Raw genomic sequence first — 21,318 nt, 5'->3', positions numbered from 1 at the left:
TCTTATCTTAACATACCTGTCCTTCTGATCCTTGGGACTCCACCTAGAGGAAACTTGGACAAAAAGGCATACAAACAAAAAACAATCTTATCTTAACATACCTGTCCTTTTGATCCTTGGGACTCCATCTAGAGAAAACTTGGACAAAAAGAAATACACAATCTTATCTTAACATACCTGTCCTTTTGATCCTTGGTACGCCACCTAGAGGAAACTTTGACAAAAAGGCATACAAACAAAACACAATCTTATCTTAGCATACCTGTCCTTCTGATCCTTGGGACTCCACCTAGAGGAAACTTGGACAAAAAGGCATACAAACAAAACACAATCTTATCTTAACATACCTGTCCTTCTTGATCCTTGGGACGCCACCTAGAGGAAACTTGGACAAAAAGGCATACAAACAAAACACAATCTTATCTTAACATACCTGTCCTTCTTGATCCTTGGGACGCCACCTAGAGGAAACTTTGACAAAAAGGCATACAAACAAAACACAATCTTATCTTAACATACCTGTCCTTCTTGATCATTGGGACGCCACCTAGAGGAAACTTGGACAAAAAGGCATACAAACAAAACACAATCTTATCTTAACATACCTGTCCTTCGTGATCCTTGGGACGCCACCTAGAGGAAACTTGGACAAAAAAGCATGCAAACAAAACACAATCTTATCTTAACATACCTGTCCTTTTGATCCTTGGGACTCCACCTGGAGGAAACTTGGACAAAAAGGCATACAAACAAAACACAATCTTATCTTAACATACCTGTCCTTCTTGATCCTTGGTAGGCCACCTAGAGGAAACTTGGACAAAAAGGCATACAAACAAAACACAATCTTATCTTAACATACCTGTCCTTCTGATCCTTGGGACTCCACCTAGAGGAAACTTGGACAAAAAGGCATACAAACAAAACACAATCTTATCTTAACATACCTGTCCTTCTTGATCCTTGTGACGCCACCTAGAGGAAACTTTGACAAAAAGGCATACAAACAAAACACAATCTTATCTTAACATACCTGTCCTTCTTGATCATTGGGACGCCACCTAGAGGAAACTTGGACAAAAAGGCATACAAACAAAACACAATCTTATATTAACATACCTGTCCTTCGTGATCCTTGGGACGCCACCTAGAGGAAACTTGGACAAAAAAGCATGCAAACAAAACACAATCTTATCTTAACATACCTGTCCTTTTGATCCTTGGGACTCCACCTAGAGGAAACTTGGACAAAAAGGCATACAAACAAAACACAATCTTATCTTAACATACCTGTCCTTCTTGATCCTTGGTAGGCCACCTAGAGGAAACTTGGACAAAAAGGCATACAAACAAAACACAATCTTATCTTAACATACCTGTCCTTCTGATCCTTGGGACTCCACCTAGAGGAAACTTGGACAAAAAGGCATACAAACAAAACACAATCTTATCTTAACATACCTGCTGTTTTGATCCTTGGGTGGCCACCTAGAGGAAATTTGGATAATTTTAATATGAAAAAAATAAAATTTAATTATGAATGTTGATTCCAGCTTATTGTACCCCGATTCCAAAAATTTATGGTTTCTATACAAAAGAAATATATAAAAAAAAGATTTGTTTTACTTTGAAAAATATCACTTTCGGTATTGTTTGATTGTTTACTTGACACTGATTTTAAAAATATATGGTTCTATTTACTTTTACATTAATTTAGTGAAAAAAATAGCTACTTCCAGTTTAGAAAAGGTCACTAAATCTGTTTCTCAAGGTTAAATAGATTGCAACCTAATGCAAAAAGTCCCATGACTTTATTATGTATACAAATGAGTTATTAAAAGCAAAGGGCCTCAAATCAAAATACCCTATATTTTAATTATATATGATAAATGAGTTATAAAACCATACCTGTAATTTTAGATATTACAAGGGGAAAAACTCTCATTAAGTGTCTCTACCCTTTCAACTCAAATTTTCGTATAAGGACATGTCGCAACTAATAATTCTTAAAAATGTTTTCTTGATATTACTAAGATTTTTTAAAGTTTGTAATATATAAACAAGCCAAAATCATAATTTTGAACATGTCCTTGACCTCATATTCATTTTTATAGATCAAGGATCTCAAATCAAATGATCCTAGGCCTTTCCAGTACAAAAAACATTTCACTTATATCAAATACAAAATGGAAAATAAATCTCATATAGAATCTTTATTCTTTAATCTTTGGTCAAATTAAACGAAAACATCCTGAGGATATAAAGAGCAAATTGGAAAAAAAAGTTTGTTGGTTTCTTATACAACAATCTTATTAAAATAAGTTCTCATCACTTGCATCTCGATTTTTATATGTTGCCGTGTGAGGCAACATATAAAAAATCGAGGAGCAAGTGATGAGAGCTTATTTTAATAAGATTGCTTATACAGTTGCGATGTTTTTTGAAAAAAACAATAGAAACAGTGTTTGGGGAGATAACTCTTACATGGAAAAGTATTTGGTTACGCAGTAGTAGTTACAAAAGTGTACAAACTGTACGATATCATATTCCAAATATCTAAGCAACATCTTGCAAAACAACACAACAGCTTACGAAAAAAATAGGTAGAAGAAAACAAAATAAAAAATAATTAGAAGATAACCTATAGGTCTTTCCACACAAACATACACATGAAAACATATAAAACGAAATAGATAAACCAACCTCCATATCAATTATTTGAAATTACCTATAGAATAGAAAGGAAAAAAAACAACCATACACATGAAAAACATATAAAAGGAAATAGATAAACATTATTATTAATTACCTGGTGCTGGAATCTGAAACAAAAACAAAATAAGTTTAAGAATATCAAACAAAATATAAAACTTTTAGCTTCCTTTAATTTTTTTTCTTCTTCAAAATACATAAAAAAAACATGGTGTCTAGCCTAATTTTTCTATAAATCGAAGGCTAAACAAAAATGAGGGAAATTTTTTGTAAAAATATTCCTCTCAATACTATCTTTTGATAACAAAAAGCTTCTGTCTAAGTTTGGTAAAATTCCAGGATATTTAGTGGATCCAATAAAAGTTTAAAAAAAACACTTTAATATCTGCAGACTGTATGTAATGTTTGATAAAGTCCATTTATAAGTAAAATGTGGAAAAACAAAAATTTACTTCTGGATACTATCTTATGATCATAAACAAGCTTCTGTCCAAGTTTGGTAGAAATCCAGGATAGTTTAAGAAAGTAATTAAAATTTCAACAAGTCAGTGCACAGCCTGCAATGTCTTGCCTTCTTTACTAATCATTTATATTATGTTGACAGTGCTAAATATACAGCTTTATAACAACTGTCACATAAACTTAACTTTAACCAAGAAAACTAAACATTGACCAATGAACCATGAAAATGAGGTCAAGCTCAGATGAACAATGACAGGCAGGCATGTACTGCTATTAATTCTTCCATATAAAAAATATAATTGACAAAAAAATTTGCTTATAGTTAAAGAAAAACAGACAAACACAAAAACTTGAAAATGAGCAGTAAACTGTGAACATGAGGTCTTGGTCAAATAAAATCTGGGCGACTGACATATCAGAGGCGTAGCATCCTAATTTATATTGGAACGGCCGAAAATCATGATGGGTCGCGAAGCAGAGGCAGTTATACGGCAAGGGGTTCGGGAAAATTTTAATAAATAGTGCAAAATCCTGCATTCTGACGACCTCCAGACACTTAAATTTGATTCTCTAAAACCCTAGTTTTATGGGCAACAATTTAAAATATTACTCTTTTTTTTTTTAAATCAAAATATAAAAATTTATGATAAAGTCATTAGTGCATCTTGAATCCTGCATTCTGACAATCTCCTGACACTTAAATTTCGTTCCTAAAAAAACTAGTTTTATGGGCAATTATTTTACTCTTTTGTGTTTAAATCAATTTCAAAGTATAGAAAACAGAATTTGAAACATGAATCGTGTCGAAAAAAAAATACACACACTTTAAATTTGTGTTGTACACCTTGCGAGGCCTGTTTGCATGCTCCTTCAATACTTGAAAATTTTTGACAGAAAAAAAATGAGCGCCATTCCGTATATGCATACCGGTTGTAGGAAATTATTAAACTAATTTTATACTATCAAATCTTCGCTAAACGTATTCAGGAAGTAAAGGGAACTATGATCAGACCGATGAACAGATTTTCAAAATTCCTTTTACAAAGACCAATAAATAAACATGATGGATAACCTTCAGAATTTCTCATATAATATCAAGTAAGGGTAAGACAAACGACGAATCTAATATGACACTGCAAAAAATGTTATTTTCATTGTGAATATGGTTACATCGCAATAACGATCAATAAGTTAATGACGACAATGCTAGAACTGCTAAAGCGATAATATAATAGCAACATAACAATGTTCAAACAACTTAGACAAACAAAGCAAGAACATTTCCAGCTGATCCAGAGAGGGACATCCTAATTCACAAGTCATATACAAAGGCATCGTGATTATAGATTAGTTTGAATATATTGTATCGCCATCACTGCTTGCAATCTGATGTTTTTCCCTCACCAGAATTCGAACTGAGATATCATGGTAGCAAATTAAGTAAAAGTTTAAATTCCAGTTATTTCAGGGGGAAAGGTTGGTAAACGGGAAAAAAACATAACAGTGAGATGCAGAGAGTTGAAGGAATATAATTGAATAGCATTTTCTAGTAGCATTAAACGTGTTTGTAATCCGTTGAAGATCAGACTTGGGGCTTCAGTGACTAAAATAAACAAAAACACTACGACTACTAGGACTGGTCTATCATTGTGTACTGTATTTCTAAGGATCATGCAAATGTTGACACGTCTACTATGTGACTGCTAGATGTATATCCACGGCGAATATTCGCAACACTTGCTTTCAGATTTTAGCGTCACGGAACGCTGAGTACTTTTAGGTTTTTTTTCTCGATATCACACAGTATATTGCAGATTTGTAGAGTGTAACACTCCAAAATTACTAGAAATAATATACAACCAAGTGTCGCACTGAACTTTTGATCATTTAGTTTTTTTATATAAAAAAATCACACTATAACTGTTAAATGAAGAAAAAAAATCGTTATTTTCCGTTAAAAAAAGTGTTTAATTAAAATAGAAAATCGCATTCAGTTTTTTTCGTATGTTTTGTTCAAAGGCAATATTTTTTGCAAACACGTCTTAGAATCTTTAAAGGAAAACAAAAAGCCATAAATACAACGCACATTAGCAAATATGAAAGACGCGACCACAAAAATTTACCATAGCACAAATGATATCCCAATGGCGGGATGTATAAAGTACCGAGCCACGTCAAATAGATATAACCAAAACATGACTATTACATGCATTTATAAAACAGTAAAAGTGTGTAACTGTATGGTGTTTTTGAAGTTGGATTATATTCCGATAATCTTGGTGCCTAGAAGCAGAATGTGCATTTCAACAATGTGTAGATAGTTTATTTGTCTCTGTAGCGGATAGATTGAAACGCAATAAAATTGGGACAACTCGTTTATATTTAGTCATGATTACTATAACTTTATGATGCATGCAAACAGAGTAACTGACAATATTTTTGTTGCAAAATATAAAATAGCAAAAATACCGAACCCGGCCCAGGAACATTCAAAACGAAAATACCGTAATAAATGATAAAGTCAAGAGCTCAAACACATCAAACGAATGAATAACAATGTTCATATTCCTGACTTGGTACAGGTATTTTCTTAAGTAGAAAATGCTGGACTAAAATGGTTTTATAGATTGCTAAACTTTAATCTTGTATGCCAGTCGCACAAAATTCCATGCCTTGTCGCACAACGTTTGTTTCTCCATTCGAGAGTTCTAACTTTGATTCTTCCATGACATTTGTGTTTAAACCAGAACAATTGTAGAAGGCAGTAACATGCTATTGATAGTAATATGACTGTTCATGACCATATGCATGATCAATTAATTTTTTTTGTAAGTAAAAAATTCCATAGTTTCATTTATACAGGACAATTACTCGTAATCGTATATAATACTTTCACGAGTTTTCGAACTTTGATTATGAATGTTTATGGTGTATATTGCTATGACTTCTACTTGGACTTTTCCATCATTATTTTTTTCTGTAAAATCTTTTATTTTCCCTATTCCCGTTGAAAATCATTGTTTTTTTTATATTTTTTATGTAACTTGTAGGTACGGCATGCCGTTCCAACTAATATAATTGGTACGGCGAGTGCTGTACCTGCCGTACCGGCTGCTACGCCCCTGCATATTGATCATAAAATATTTCCATACACCAAATAATTTTAGTTGACCAACAGTAAAAGAAAAACAAACTAAAACACAAAAAACTTATCTTTAACCACTGAACCATGAAAATGAGGTCAAGGTCAGATGACACCTACCAGTTGGACATGTACACCTTACAGTCCTTCCAATCACTGAATATACTAGACGTATAATTGCTTATTGTATCTGAGATATGGACTTGACCAGCAAAACTTAACCTTGTTCACTGTTCCATGAAATGAGGTCAAGGTCAAGAGAAAACTGTCTGACTAGCATGAGGACCTTGCAAGGTACGAACATACCAAATATAGTTACCGTTATCTCATTAATTATAAGGGAAAATTTACAAAAAGTTGTCACTGAACCATGAAAATTAGGTCAAGGACATTGGACATGTGACTGACAGAAACTTCATAACATGAGGCATCCATAATACAAAGTATGAAACATACAGGTCTTCCCTTTCTAAAATTTAAAGCTTTTAAGAAGTTTATAGCTAAGCTAACGCTGCAGCCACCAGATCACTATCCCTATGTCACATGCTCGACAAAAACTTTAACCACAGAGTGAATGTTTATGAATGACGCCATGAACCAGGGAATGTAGGATTGCTATGTTTCACTTTTTCGACAAAATTCGTAGGCTCAACAAAAAGAAGTGGCTTTAAATCAGCTACATCATTGGTCAATTACCGTTTTGCTTACTTTGATCATTGACTATTTTCATTTTAAATCATATTTTTCAATCAGATGATATAATCAGTATTTTTAAATTAATGTGCATGTCAAATTATCAGAAGTTGGTGGCTAACCAAAACAATCTGATATATACATTTTGATAAAAATGATTCAAGACTTGAATCAACTGAATTTCAAACAATCTTTACTAAATCAAATCAATTTTTCAAATTACTTTAAAAAACATATTGGCAATCAGAAACTTTACTTGCATTCAGACAATTTCAGTAAGACTAAGAGAATAGCTAGGTTTCCAAATTATCATTGTTAAGAGACTATTTGCTGTTTAAATTAATTTAGAAATTAATGTGAAAGCATGGTTTATGTCATTACTTAATTCTAGGACAAGTTGTTTATTAATAATACAATTACATTACATTCTTATTATTCTTTATTAAACAAACTGACAGACGCAGTTACTGCACTGCAGGAGCATCAATTGTACATATGATAGTACATTATAATTACAGATGACAAGTGAAACTGTGAGCTACTGGTCACTGATGATACCCCCACAGTAAAAATATGTAAGTGTTCGTTAAATAGGAAATTGTTGAGTGATAAATCTGAAAACTTTTCACACAGTATAGCTGACTTGTATAAACCCTGAAACCAAATTTCAGTAATTTTTGTATTGTAGTTCCTAAGAAAAAAGTGACGAATATTTTCAACTTGGCTATCAGGTGTAAAATGACACACATATTCGGTAAACAGGAAGTTACTGGTTGATAAATCTGAAAACGCATCACACTGTATAGTTGATATATATAAACCCCGAATTTTTTTTCCAGAAATCTTGTATTGTAGTTCATAAGAAAAATGTGAAGAAAAAATGTTCATGGGACAAACTGATGGATAGACAGACAGAGGTAAAACAGTATTACCTACCCCCGCCCACTTTTTCAAAGCAGGGGTATTATAATGAGTAAAAATTATCTTAATATTTATTGCACTCTAAGATTTCAAGTTATCAGAACATGTATTATAGACATTAAGTAATTATAAAGAATTGTATTACTGTATGTATTTTATATAAATTATAAAATATATTTCATTCAACAATAAATTTGAACAAGATTTGTTTTGACTAATTTGTAATGATTTTTCAAGCTGTTTCTCCAACTAATTTTAAAACTAATTTTTAATATCTAACAAATGTTAACATAGTTTCAAATAACAATTGTAATGACCATACTTACATCATCTTATCTGGCAACTAAAATGAAACCGTCTTCCTTCAGGTGTAGGACTGAACTTTCATCTCAGGGCTCATCCATCTGTAATACAAAATAAAATTATTCTTATATTTATGAGACAACATGCAATTAGACTCATTGCGGTACCATTCTAATTCATTGCACTGCAATCATTGGGATTATCACTTCATCCATGTTATATTGTCATTAAGACATTGAAAAATCTTCCAAATTATGTGGAGGCGTCAGTGCATAATATGGTGCCAAATTGTGGTCTTCCATGAGGCACTTAAAAACATATTGCATTATCAGTCCAGTGGCAGATCCAGAAATTTAAGTTGGGGCCAATTGGCTGCCTAAGAGGGGGCCCGATCTTGTCACGTTTCAGTGATTCCCTATATAAGCCACCAATTTTTTTTTCCAATGTGGATTAGGTGAGGTAAAAGATGAAATACACTTGGTCTTTCATTACACCAAATTAAACAAGGAAAATGTTTAAAACTTTCTCTCATGAAGTCATGTAAAATAAACTTATCAAGAGCACCTTAAAAGTTATTTTTGATGATGGCCTGTGCCTTGACATTTTAGTAATTTGTTCCTATTCAATATGTTAAATTTATAATTTTATAACTATAGCTTCCTTGGCATTATTGCAGAGAGAGCATACAAGGGAAAAAAAACATGCCAAGTTTATTAATTCAAAATAATTCTTAGCTTCACATATTGTGCATGTAGCACATTTCCATGGTGAACATAAAATATGGGGGGGGGGCACTACGTTTGCGCGCATTTGGGGATTAAAATGTTTTACGTTTGCGCGCAACTTTTGATTACATTTGCGCGCATACATTTTACAGGTAAACTCAGGTAAACATATAAATAAAAATTAAATTAAACTATAATTGACTATATATTTTTAATTTTCATAATGAATATGACTATCACTTGAATTATTAATTTTGAAAATATTTCTTAATTCAAACTATATATTGTTCATATTGAATTATAAAACCAATTATAAAGTGATCATTATAAACTCCGTAGTATAGCTTAATACATGTAACTTCATTGCGAATATTTCAGAGTGAAAAGCTTTAAGTTAGTTTGTAAAGTTACACCAAGGCACAAACATGGAGTTTTGACACGTACCTACATGTAAAGTAATGAAATTATCAATACTTTAACCTTTATCATTAGCTATGTTTTAGCGTTTTAACATTTTAACATGTCTATCTGTACATAGTTCTAGGATATAGTGCTTGTGTATAATAAAACGGACTTATCTTGCTCGAAATCTAACATCCACCTCATAGTTGGTGAGTAGGGGACCAAGACTAACGGAATGAGTACTTATACTTATAAATAATTGAACTAATTATAAATAAATAAGTATTATTACCTTATTTTACCTGAGTTTACCTGTCAAAAAAATGTGCGCAAACGTAATGATTTTTGCGCGCAAATGTAATAGTAATGCGCGCAAACGTAATGCACCAAAAATATGATTTTGTTGTATCATTCATGTTTTTGACAGGACCTACACAAATGTATATACAGGTTGCCACCTCAGGTGGAGATATCCCTTAAATTAGGGACTGTCCATCAGTCAATGGGGTGACATTTTACTGTTGTAGAATAAATAAAGATTTTTTAACTTAAAAAGAGAAAAATTCTTGGACATGTTTTGACCATATAATACCAGATAGTTGTAGAGTTCTCAGTGGCGGATCTGGAACTTTTCATAAGGGGAGACCCACTGACTGTCCTAAGGGGGCCCTGTCCCAGTCTTGCTTCAGTGATTCCCTAAATAATCAACCAATTTTTTCCAAAGAAAGGGAGGGCTCGAGTCCCCCCTTGGATCAGCCTATGCCATGGTTCTTTGGGTAAAGTTTCTTCAAATAATATAAATATGTGCTCATTTGTTCTAAGTGGTTTTTACAAAAACATTTTTTATTTCACTTGAAGTGTACCCATCATAATAGGGATAGTCATTATATAACATTGAGAGGTTACCCCTCATTTGAGGGGTTGTTCCCAAGCAGACAAGATTAGGTTATTTCAACAACAAAAACTGAAATGCATGCCGTACGGGTCGAGTAGACCCGCCAGAGAAAATATAATAGTGTTTACAAGTTCAAAGCAGATTACTGAATTGTTAAATTTGAATGTTAAATCTTCTTTCTGGATTGTCTTTTTATAAACTCGTTTTGTCCACAGCCACCATGTTATCATTAAAAAAAGAATAAAACCTACCTAATGCAATAGACTTTCCAACCAAAGTGATATCCTAAGTGAACAGCCTGTTAAAGGTAACTAGTAATTCGAAATGAATTCCCTCTCTTTTCAGTGATAAAGTGTTCACAAATTAGAACAAAAGAACTAAATCATAGTGCCCAATAAATAGCCGTGAGGTATTTTGTCTAATGAACCATGAAGCCTACATACAGTATTGTAAAATCTGTTCAAGTTCAAAACACAAGTTTAACCTTTCTAAAGCCGTATGCAAAAGATACGCCAACTTCTTTTGGGTTTTATTGATGATTTTTAGGTGCAAAATCAATTATTTTTCTAGTTTGCAGCCAGAACAACAGCATTTTGAACCAAAGTTGAAAGCAAGACTGTATAACGATCTATAACTATTATAAGGCTTTTAAATTTAAAAAAAAGCTGTTTTGAATTCTGAAATGCTCAAGTAGGCCCTGTTCCACAGAGTAGCAGCTGCAAATTTAAAACTTTTCTTACCAAACTGTGTAGTTTTTACATGTGTTATATCCAGTATATTTTTATGTATGAAAGAATATTTACAATCTTTTACATTTTATAAATCATGTAAACAGATAGGTGACGCAACGTTAGATATGGCTACTAGTTGTCTACCGCGAAAAATAGCGTTGAGTAAATATTGACTGGATTTTTTTTTTATAGAAGTCAGCTGAAATAAAAATCTAAAACTATACATGAAAATAACGATTGATTCTGAATTTTTCACATTATGAAATATAATATCCATAGACTTAGAAAGAGATTATCCCGATAAACAGTTACTTAGCGTTGTGCCATGTAACAAGCTCGAAACACATAACTCGAACAAATCGTGAAATGTTAACGCAACTCTTCGAAATTTTACATGAACATTCTATGAAGTGATATATTTCAGTATTGGTTAACATGGTTGTCTCCATTTAAAATTTGCATACATATTTTCAAAAGAATATGATGTACGGAAATGCCCATCGGAAATTTAATTTGGAAACTTGAAACATTTCAGTTCAAAAATAAAATTTTAACAGATAATTCATTAAATTGTAAGCACGATCGTCTTGTACTAAGCGTTAGCTCCCAAAATTCGAATTGAAAAAGTAAAAAAATAGAGCTACATATTCAATTCAAAACAATAGATTTGCAATGTCTTGCCGAAATGTCCGAGTTAAACTTTCATGCCTTTACCTTCACAAAATTTTACGGCCAAAAAACAGAGATTTGATTTCGTGAAGATTACTTTTCGGCTTTAATAACTACACCATTAAAAAGTAATTTAAAGTTGAAGTTGGTACACCAAATAGCATTGAGATTACAGGGTTATCTATAAAAAAAAAACCCGGATTAATGGAAATGTCTTGCAAGTTTGTCCGTTATCATAATTTGACGTCGCCACAAGCATAATATCATTGTTGAACCATTATGACAGACAGTTTTATTTTGTCGTAAATTTGTCTGTGCAATAAATTAAATTAGAATATGTATTGACCTTTCATATGTCTTCTCGATTAAATGTCTTTCACGATCCGTTACCAGAACTTTCACGATCGTCGCTCAATATTTGACCGCCGTTAGATATTATTTCACGCTCATTTCTCTCGATAAACCGAATGACACCCGTGGAAAAGCGCTTCGGTCATAACTTTTAACGTCGTTTCCATTTTTATCGGTTGTATAACGATCGTAATATTATATTGCCTTGTATCAATGATTTTAGTTAAATATTTTTCGGTAATTACCCTCATACATTAGTAATTCAGTTTTCAAATAAATGGCAAATGACTGATGATCCTTGTAAAACATCTTTGGACTAATAAATTTGAATAAAAAATGTATGAATGAAGCTTGAAAGTGAGTATAATTTTATATTGCTGGTTTCTCAGAGACGAAAATTGATATATTGTTTTTAGATACAAAAGCTACGACCTATCTTTGATAATTAATTTGATAACATATGCAGGTTAAAATATGTTATCAAGCTAGTATGCACTGTACTGCATTGCAACAAACTGACACATGACGTTAAATCACAAACAATGATTTTAAACGTCACAGTTACGACTTGGAAACCTCAGTTCGAAACCCGCTTAAAACAAAACCAAAAGAAAAAATGGGAGCATCATTTGCTAAACTTAATTGTTGTAAAGGAATACGGAACAACAAAATAAGTGTTGTTTCTAGTTCTCTCGAGATAATAAACAGAAACGAAACGCGACCATCTACAGAAATATTGCAGGAGTTACAGAGTGTTGGGATAATCTCAGAGCGATCCGGTGGTATGAGATTTGTTGTTGAGACATTAACAGAAAGTGAGATGACAAAGCCCAGGAGACTTCCGTCTATCTCTATTTCCAATGACCCATCAAGAGGAAGACTAACTGATAAATCCAAGGCTAGTACGTCAAAAGGTATGTATTCAGATTAAAAAAAGTTAGAATTTGGGAAGGCAAGATCATTGCAAGTTAGTGAATTTGGGAATAAACTGGAAGTTGAATTTGGGATGTTACTGCAAAATTGAATTTGGGAATTTACTCGAATGTTGAATTTTGAAATTTACTGGAAATGCAAATTTGTGAAATAACTAGAAGATTGAATTTGAATTTTATGCCATATTATGCATCACTTCTTCTTCTTCCATATACAGTTCATACCACTATCTGGTGTATTATCGAACTGATGCATATATGATTAAGAAATATAGTTCGTAGATTAAAATACAAAACCTTCTGTATTTTCTATGTTTTAATGTATCTGATTTCTTATTCAGGTCTTTAAAAGGGGGGACAAATTTTAAACAACATTTTTTTTTTCTCTTATAGATATATATGATAATGAAGATAAGGAACTTATGGTCGAGATTCGACGAATGGATGCCTTGGCTGATAAAGGTAATTTTAAAAGATTCGCATAATCAAATTTACTGTACATCTTAATACAGTGACTTGAAAGATTGATATCATGTTTATACACGTAATTATATTAATTTCTTTTCTAGCGATGGAGTTATGGGAGCCAAACATATTGAAAATCAGATCGGATTATGTCATATATGTTTTTCCCGGCTATTCTATAAAAAAAAACCAGAAACATAATAAATATATGCATAAGCAATATAAGGAAGTTAAATATGTATTCTTCTTTTGTCGTATTTAGGGAAAATGGCAAAAGAATCGGCCAGAAGAAGGCAGGAAGCAAAAGCAAGAAGAGACAAGCGTCTAAAAGAAAAAAATAGAAAAACGGAACAAAAATTAAGGAGAGGAAATAGAGCAGAGGGAGGCCACCAAGGTGCTATCCATCAGACTAAAAGAGAAAAGAGAAAAAGACCTGCCAGAGAACTAAACACAATCAAACCTGCCGGCTTACCAGATGTGTCCGTATAAATGTTTTTAATGTGAAAACTTATTTATAAATATTGTATTTATTTTATTTCAACAAATAAACTTTATATTTTTGCTTACATACTTTAACATTTTATTTTATTTGTCATTTCGGGGTCTTTCAAGTTATGGCTGACTATGTGATATGGGCTTTGTTCATTGTTGAAGGCCGTATGGTGACCTATAAATGTTAATTTCTGTGTCATTTGGTTTCTTTTAGAGAGTTGCATTCCACATCTTCTTTTGGATACTTTGGTCACAAATAATCACTCACAGTACCTAATATCACACGATATAATATAATACAATACAATACAAATATGTTTATTATAGTGACATTGTGTATAATTAATTATGTAAAATATTGGCATATTTCAATTTAATTACACCAGGCCCAATGGACCTACAAGTCACTTCAAATAGAAACTATACGGTATTAATTCAGATAGAAACAACAAATTATATAAATACATGTGGTCATTGTACACCTTCAGATGATTCTTCTTGAAACGGTTACAACCAGCCCAGTAGTCAACACTTCGGTGTTGACATGACTATCAATAATGTGGTCATTTTTATAAATTTCCTGTTAACATAACTTTGAAGTTCTCGAAAATCTAAGGCATTTCTTATCCCAGGCATAGATTTCCTTAATCGTATTTGGCACAACTTTTGGGAATTTTGGACCCTCAATGCTCTTCAACTTTGTTCATGTTTGGCTTTATAAATATTTTGATATGAGCGTCACTGATGTGTCTTATGTAGACGAAACGCGCGTCTGGCGTACTAAATTATAATCCTGGTACCTTTGATAACTATTTACATAACAAGCAGTTTGAACAGTGGTATACTACTGTTGCCTTTATTTACATGTCGTCCTAAGCATAAGAGAGCCGTGGTGTAGTGGTTAGTGCATCGGACTACTAACACAAAGGTTCCTGGTTCGATTCCCGTTTGGGATGAAAATTTCAGGAACTCAATTTTCGGCTCTCCCTTGACACCATTTGCGAGTATGGTCTTGAGGAAACGATGATAGTCCGTCGGACGGGGACGATAAATGGCTGGCCCGTGTTAAGAGAGAGCCATATCTCTTGCACGTTAAAGACACCCTTGTAGATTTCGAAAAAGAGTAGGCTAACGCCGCTACAAGGCAGCACTCGCACCCGCAAAGTGGAAAGGGATTAATATAAGTTGTAAAACTTGTTTCCCAATCCACTATAAATAAATATGTTTAAACTAAGCATAGGTAGATACTATAGTTATAATTAGATTGTCATCAGGAATTTTATATACATGTTAATTATTTAAATTTAAATATAAGTATTGCCTGCGTTTTGTAAACGCATGTTCTAAATATCGAGCTGATTTCCGAGGATATTCTGACAAAAATAATTTTAACTTTTCACTGTTATTTTTTAAAAAGTCCTGAGAATAATGGATTACGTTGTCCATTGTAAAACTGGCATTCACTCAGAAAGTGTATAAAAAAGAAGATGTGGTATGATTGCCAATGAGACAACCATCCACAAAAGACCAAAATTACACAGACATTAACAATTATAGGTCACCGCACGGCCTTCAACAATGAGCAAAGCCCATACCGCATATAGTCAGCTATAAAGGGCCCCGATAAGGCAATGTTAAACAATTCAAACGAGAAAACTAACGGCCTTATCAATGTAAAAAAAAATGAACGAAAAACAAATATGTAACACATAAACAAATGACAATCACCGGATTACAGGCTCCTGACTTGGGACAGGCACATACATAAATAATGTGGCGGGGTTAAACATGTTAGTGGGATCCCAACCCTCCCCCTAACCTGGGACAGTAGTTCATTTTCAACATGTCCGGAGTAGCACATTCTACATATCCGTTGATATTCTGGCTTAACAACAAAACGTCCTCACGGTGTCTAATCGAAGCGGAAGAATGCCACATCTAAACTGGGCCAGTACTGATCTTTCTCTACGTTTTAAATTTGTTCAACATATGTTTCTGTTGAATATGTAGACTTAAAAGTTTTATATGTACGTAGTTTCGGAAAGTTAGATAAGTTTGTATGCCATTTTGTTGCACATATATCCATAAGATTGTTTCTGACGCTATTGACATCACATTTTAGCATTTGTTGAAAGTTATCATCCATTTACCAACTAAAGACAATATTGTTCTTACACTAGATGACCAATTGTTCGTAGATAGTTCGTAGTCCCACAGAAACCCCCTTTTACAAAGTCTACTATTGTCCATATCCATCAATCGGTTCCAATATCTAACCATATTACACCAGCGACGTTCTTTTGAAGGTAACCATCCAACATCTCCATTGTTAGCCGGCTTTAGTGCAAACTTGTGAACTCCCAAATACACAATTTAAGTCTTTAAAACCCCACACTGAAGAACAGTAGTCGAGTATTGGCACAATATAAGAGACATACAGTTTTTCATAAGTCTTTAAAATTCCAAAAGGGTCAATAGTACATGGGTTTAAGGTCAGGTTTGTACACATGAAATCTCTAGTCTAAAAAGCCAGTGTAAAAACAATAAACAGATAAACAACTGTCTAGAGCCAAGTAAAAAAGGGGGAAAAGTCAGTATCAGAATTATTAGTTTAACGCCGAAAGATAAACAGATGCATAGACAGACCCAGGGTTGGGGAAACATTAGTTGATTATATAGGAAATCATCAAAACATGACAGGCTGGGCAATCATAGATCATCATAAAATATATAAAAACCGCCAAAATAGCATATTTCAATAGAATTGCTGTTTTACCATCACCATGCAGAGATAAAATGCAATTGTTATTTTGCCGATGTTTCAGTGTAAAAATAAAAACTTATTTTTCACTTTTGACAAAGATATGTGTATGCTACTATACAAATCCTTGCTTTTGACATGTTTGAAAAGTACGTACTATTAAAATGTGCACTGTCAACCAGGGACTTTCTATACTTATAAAGTTCATGTGTCAACACAAAAGAATCAAATAATAATATGCAAAGATACCATTCCGGATGTCAAACCCAGTGTATTCCAAAAGTATAGAGGACACTACAACTTTAGATGAATCTGAACTGTATATATGTATACAACTGATTTAATTAGGTTGATAAAAGTGATAAAAATGGAGCAACACAACTTGGAAGCAATGGGAAATCAGAAACGGGTCCAAAAATAAAGGAACTACAAAAGGACAAGGTATGATAAGGGCCGTTTTTGGCCCCCCTTTTTCCAGAATTTTTAAACTTTAAAGTTGAATCCCATCTAGACTGGTTCTCTGTCCTTTATCTGTTTGGCTCTGTGATACCCGTATGTTGCAAGGGAGAGGACCAGCCTAAATCCCATCACGCTTGTGTAATGAACTTCAATATCTATTCGTCCCTGTAGAACCTTATTTTTAGGTGTTATGTACTCAAATATGTTAGACATTGAATAGGCTTAAACCGACGAAAAGTGTAAGAAATCTACAATTTTGTCAAGTTCGGAGACGAAATTTGACATCAGCGCCAACGTAGACCATCTTGAAATTTTTAACCATCAACGGTACTCTTCTGTATCTTTTCCATAACAAAATATCATGGTGGTCTACGTTGGCGCTCATGTCTAAAAATTTGAAAAATAATCCGATTGTTTACATTATTTTGGCAAGTCATTGTAATACGTCATAGGGAACGGCACGGGTAAGAAATTATTCCGGGATACATAATCGATCAGAATATCACGTACGGATAGTATTACGCCGTATCCAGTCATCAAGACATGTCACTCTCTTAAAGAAATATATTGTACGTGAAATTAGACCCATATAAATCAAAATAGTCCAACACTATGCAGCCAAATACAGAGTTTTGTCCCTTGAAATATGGTGAATTAATTTTTATTCATTATTATTTTCAAATATTCAACGAAATCTTACAAATGAATTTTATAATAAATTCACAATATATTCAAACCCTTTTTGTAGTTCTGAAGAAAATCATTTCATCAAAACTTATATATTTTGCACTTTGAAGTTTTCTATTTTACCATCTACAGAAAAATATGTTACATATCTATTGGTTTAAATTAAGTATATGTGAATTGTTTTAAATTTTTTGCTTTTATTAAATTTTCTTATCATTATAAATTAATTAAATTACCACATGGTAAAAATATAAATTATTTAATGCACAAAAAGGTGCAAGCCAGGGCCGACCGTGCAAGGGCTGTATAGCCAGTCAAGGTCGTTAAAAACTTCCGTTTGTTGTGAATTGTCCATACTTTCGGAAATACTATAGAGACTATGACTTGTTAATAGAAAAATATCTAAATACAGTACTAAACTAAAACGTTAAGCATCAGTGCAAACAGTATTAATGCTGAATCTAAAGTATGAAATGTAGTTATAAACATAATTCCATGTAAATTTAAGAGCAGTTGATACTGAAAATAAGTTAACTACACTTATACAATACTGTAAATTATGTGTTCCAGCCTTTTCATATATCGGTACACTAATGATTTTTCTTATACATGTGTCAGAGCACTCTTTTGACAAGCTGTAACCATAAAAAAAAAGTACACATGTAGCATTCAATTGACTCAGATCCAATTTGGATTTTCAAATAAAACATGCTATAGCGAAATTACTTTTAACATATTTTACTTTAATGTCGAGCACGTTCGTTAATTTAGATCTGTCCGTACGTCCATCCATCCATCCGTCCGTTTTTTTTCTGTCCGGACATATACGTCTATTTATCGCCTTAAGATTTTGACCTAAAAAGCTTTTTATTTATAATAGAGATGTATATGTCTACAGGGTTTTGATTTTTTTTTTATAAAATTTTCTTTAAATGTCTGGTATATTGACACATTAACTTTTTGGTACAAGCTATATATATGAAGAGTCGGTTACAGAGACGGATTTAGGGGGAGGGGAGGGGGACCGGCTCGGCTCCCCTTTTGAGAAATAAAATGGTTGCTTATATATAGGCATATATCTCTTAGGCAGCCAGTGGGCCTTCACTTATGAACATTTCTGGATCCACCACTTGGTTATCCTACAGTTTTAGAGATACAGCTTTAATACCTTTATTGTAAACCTAATTGAAGCATGCATTGCCACCGGATTTTTGTTATTCTTCAAATATTCTAAAAATGTCAGGCTTTTGGACTTAGTCAATATTTCTTGGTACTTAAAAAAACAAATTAGGGTAGTTGTTGAATATTCACCAAGATGAACTTGTTTTCCCTCTCACATGCTATATATATATATATTACTGAAGACACAAATTGCACTACTAGTACTACAGTTAAATGTCCCTAATGCAATAAATAAGATTTTTTTAGTAATTTTAAATATTTATTCAATACCGGAAAGGTTGAACTTGGTGACTTCTACAGCCGACATCATTGAGTGTGAGGTCAAAGGTAATATCTTTAGTTTGTTTGTTAGTAAGATGAACCATAAAGTCATTGTTAGGTCAGGTTAACTACCCTCCTTTAAGAATATACTACTTCAGCAGATTGCCAATCTTTCTATCTGATGGACTATGCTACTTCGAAAAGAGGGTAGTAAACCTGACAAAATAATGACTTCACGGTTCAGCTAACAAGCAAGCTTACCAAAGACTATACCTTTGGCTACACACTCAATGAAATCGGCTGCAAATCTTGAAAATTGAAACCTTTTGGTTAGACATTCAGACATTCAGAATAAAAATAATAAATTATAGATCAATTTAAAAAGGATAAATTCAGGTTGAAAACGAGTGCACCCGCACCATCGGGGGTCGAACTCACAACTTCAGTGTTGACTAGCTAGGGATTACAGAAGTAACTTCTTAGACCACTCGGCCACCAAGACCCTTTAATGGTCTTTAATGAAGTGTGTCTACGTTTCTTATCAAATTCAAATGCTTTTAGGTATAAAATACTACTTACCAATAACTGTTTCATTAAAAAAAACCAAAACATTTTGGATAAGATAAGGAGATGTAGTATGATTGCACATGATTCTTTACATGCACTGGCGATCAATGTGCTAATTTCAGGATATATATCGTAGAAATAATATATTTGTAGAGAAGCTTGAAGATGTTCATGCCTCTTTCGTCTACATATCTTCATGAGTTTTTATCGTCTTGATGCCTGACCTCATCGAACATTTTGAACTTTGTTTTTTAAGCATTATCTTCTTTAAAATATTGTGTTAAGTGTTAAAAAGTTCACAGTGTACGATTATTGAAGTGACAAACAATGGCATTGTATAGGCTATGCATATTTGCTCTACATACTGTATAAATCTGATACTGAATCTTCAATAGTAATCCAGTTTTTCAATGTACCGGTAATCATCATGTAAATGTGAAATGCTATATTCATAACTTTCACAATTATTTATGAATAATAATTGTCACTTCTTGTACATTGTATAACTTGAAGTTTTTATGGCCCATTTATAGACATTATGTTTTCCGGTCTGTGCGTCCGTATGTTCGTTCGTCCGCCGTCCGTCTGTCCGTCCGTTCGTCCATCTGTCGCGCTTAGTTTTTGGTTGAGGTAATTTTTTGATGAAGTTGGAAGTCCAATCAACTTGAAACTTACTTCACATGTTCCGTGTGATATGCTATTTCTAATTTTAATGCCAAATTAGAGATGCTGCCCCATTTTCATGGTATACTATACTGGGGACACATTCTTATATAATTTCTATTTATGCTTTTTTTTTATTTAACAGACCAATTCCTTGATAGCTATCTTTTATCTAATACTAAAATTGAGAATAAAATGGGGAAAGAGACAACAACCCGACCAAAGAGCAAACAACAACTGAAGGCCACCAATGGGTCTTCAATGCCGCGAGAAACTTCAACACCCTGAAGCATCTTTTAGCTGGTCCCTAATCAAATATGTATGCTAGTTCAGTAATATTTGGCGTCATACTAAACTCCGATTTATACACAAGAAACTAAAATGAAAAATCATAAAACACTAACAAAGGTCAGAGGCTCCTGACTTAAATGCTGCGAGGTTAAACAATATTTTTTGAGATCTCAACCCTGTTTTTTGTAACAGCATATGATTTAATATTTACTTCATCAAGATATAAATATGATACCAAAAAACCTACTTCGGTATACAAAAAACCCCCACCATTATTTAATCGTTGCTAAGCACTGTTTTGGTTGCTAATCTTTTTATCAGCATGCTATACAATTGACTTACTTTCATTTCTTACTTCTAGTTATTCTTGCATGTTTAACATTTCTTTAAACCTGGTTGTACTCTAATTTGTACAATTAAAAATCAAAACTGTTTTTCTGTAGTTCAATTTGATTTCTATCTTTTTCGGCTGTTGCTAAGCAACTTTTAGGTTGCTATGGTCAATTTCATTTTCTTGAGAAAAAAAATGATGACAAAGACATCATATATACG

General features: G+C 33.0%; 1 protein-coding gene and 1 long non-coding RNA gene across 3 annotated transcripts; one reads left to right on the top strand and one right to left on the bottom strand.

Annotated features, from left to right (window-relative positions):
* Positions 1 to 1,117: 1,117 nt before the first annotated feature.
* On the bottom strand, positions 1,118 to 10,608 carry LOC134713892 (uncharacterized). Of its 2 annotated transcripts, none has more exons than XR_010106411.1 (4): positions 10,507 to 10,608; positions 8,257 to 8,334; positions 2,810 to 2,822; positions 1,118 to 1,147 (listed from the first exon to the last, which is right to left on the bottom strand). It is a non-coding gene; the product is annotated as an uncharacterized LOC134713892 (long non-coding RNA). The 2 variants fall into 2 exon arrangements; XR_010106410.1 differs by lacking the exon at positions 1,118 to 1,147 and adding an exon at positions 1,245 to 1,488.
* A 1,947-nt stretch (positions 10,609 to 12,555) lies between these two features.
* On the top strand, positions 12,556 to 13,900 carry LOC134713891 (uncharacterized). Its single transcript, XM_063575174.1, has 3 exons — positions 12,556 to 12,920; positions 13,332 to 13,400; positions 13,666 to 13,900. Exons 1-3 carry the CDS (start codon positions 12,623 to 12,625, stop codon positions 13,890 to 13,892), a joined length of 594 nt encoding a protein of 197 aa, XP_063431244.1. The 5' UTR covers positions 12,556 to 12,622; the 3' UTR covers positions 13,893 to 13,900.
* Positions 13,901 to 21,318: the final 7,418 nt, after the last annotated feature.

Source organism: Mytilus trossulus, chromosome 4 (genome assembly GCF_036588685.1).
Source record: "Mytilus trossulus isolate FHL-02 chromosome 4, PNRI_Mtr1.1.1.hap1, whole genome shotgun sequence".
Taxonomy (NCBI): Eukaryota; Metazoa; Mollusca; class Bivalvia; order Mytilida; family Mytilidae; genus Mytilus; species Mytilus trossulus.
This window is presented reverse-complemented; position numbering and strand designations above follow the sequence as displayed.

Excerpts from the sequence above, each read along its gene's own strand:
- LOC134713891 (XM_063575174.1), top strand. The coding sequence starts at position 12,623 with ATGGGAGCATCATTTGCTAAACTTAATTGTTGTAAAGGAATACGGAAC. Across the intron at positions 12,921-13,331 it reads CAAGGCTAGTACGTCAAAAG|ATATATATGATAATGAAGAT; the intron begins GTATGTATTCAG and ends TTTCTCTTATAG. Across the intron at positions 13,401-13,665 it reads GGATGCCTTGGCTGATAAAG|GGAAAATGGCAAAAGAATCG; the intron begins GTAATTTTAAAA and ends TGTCGTATTTAG.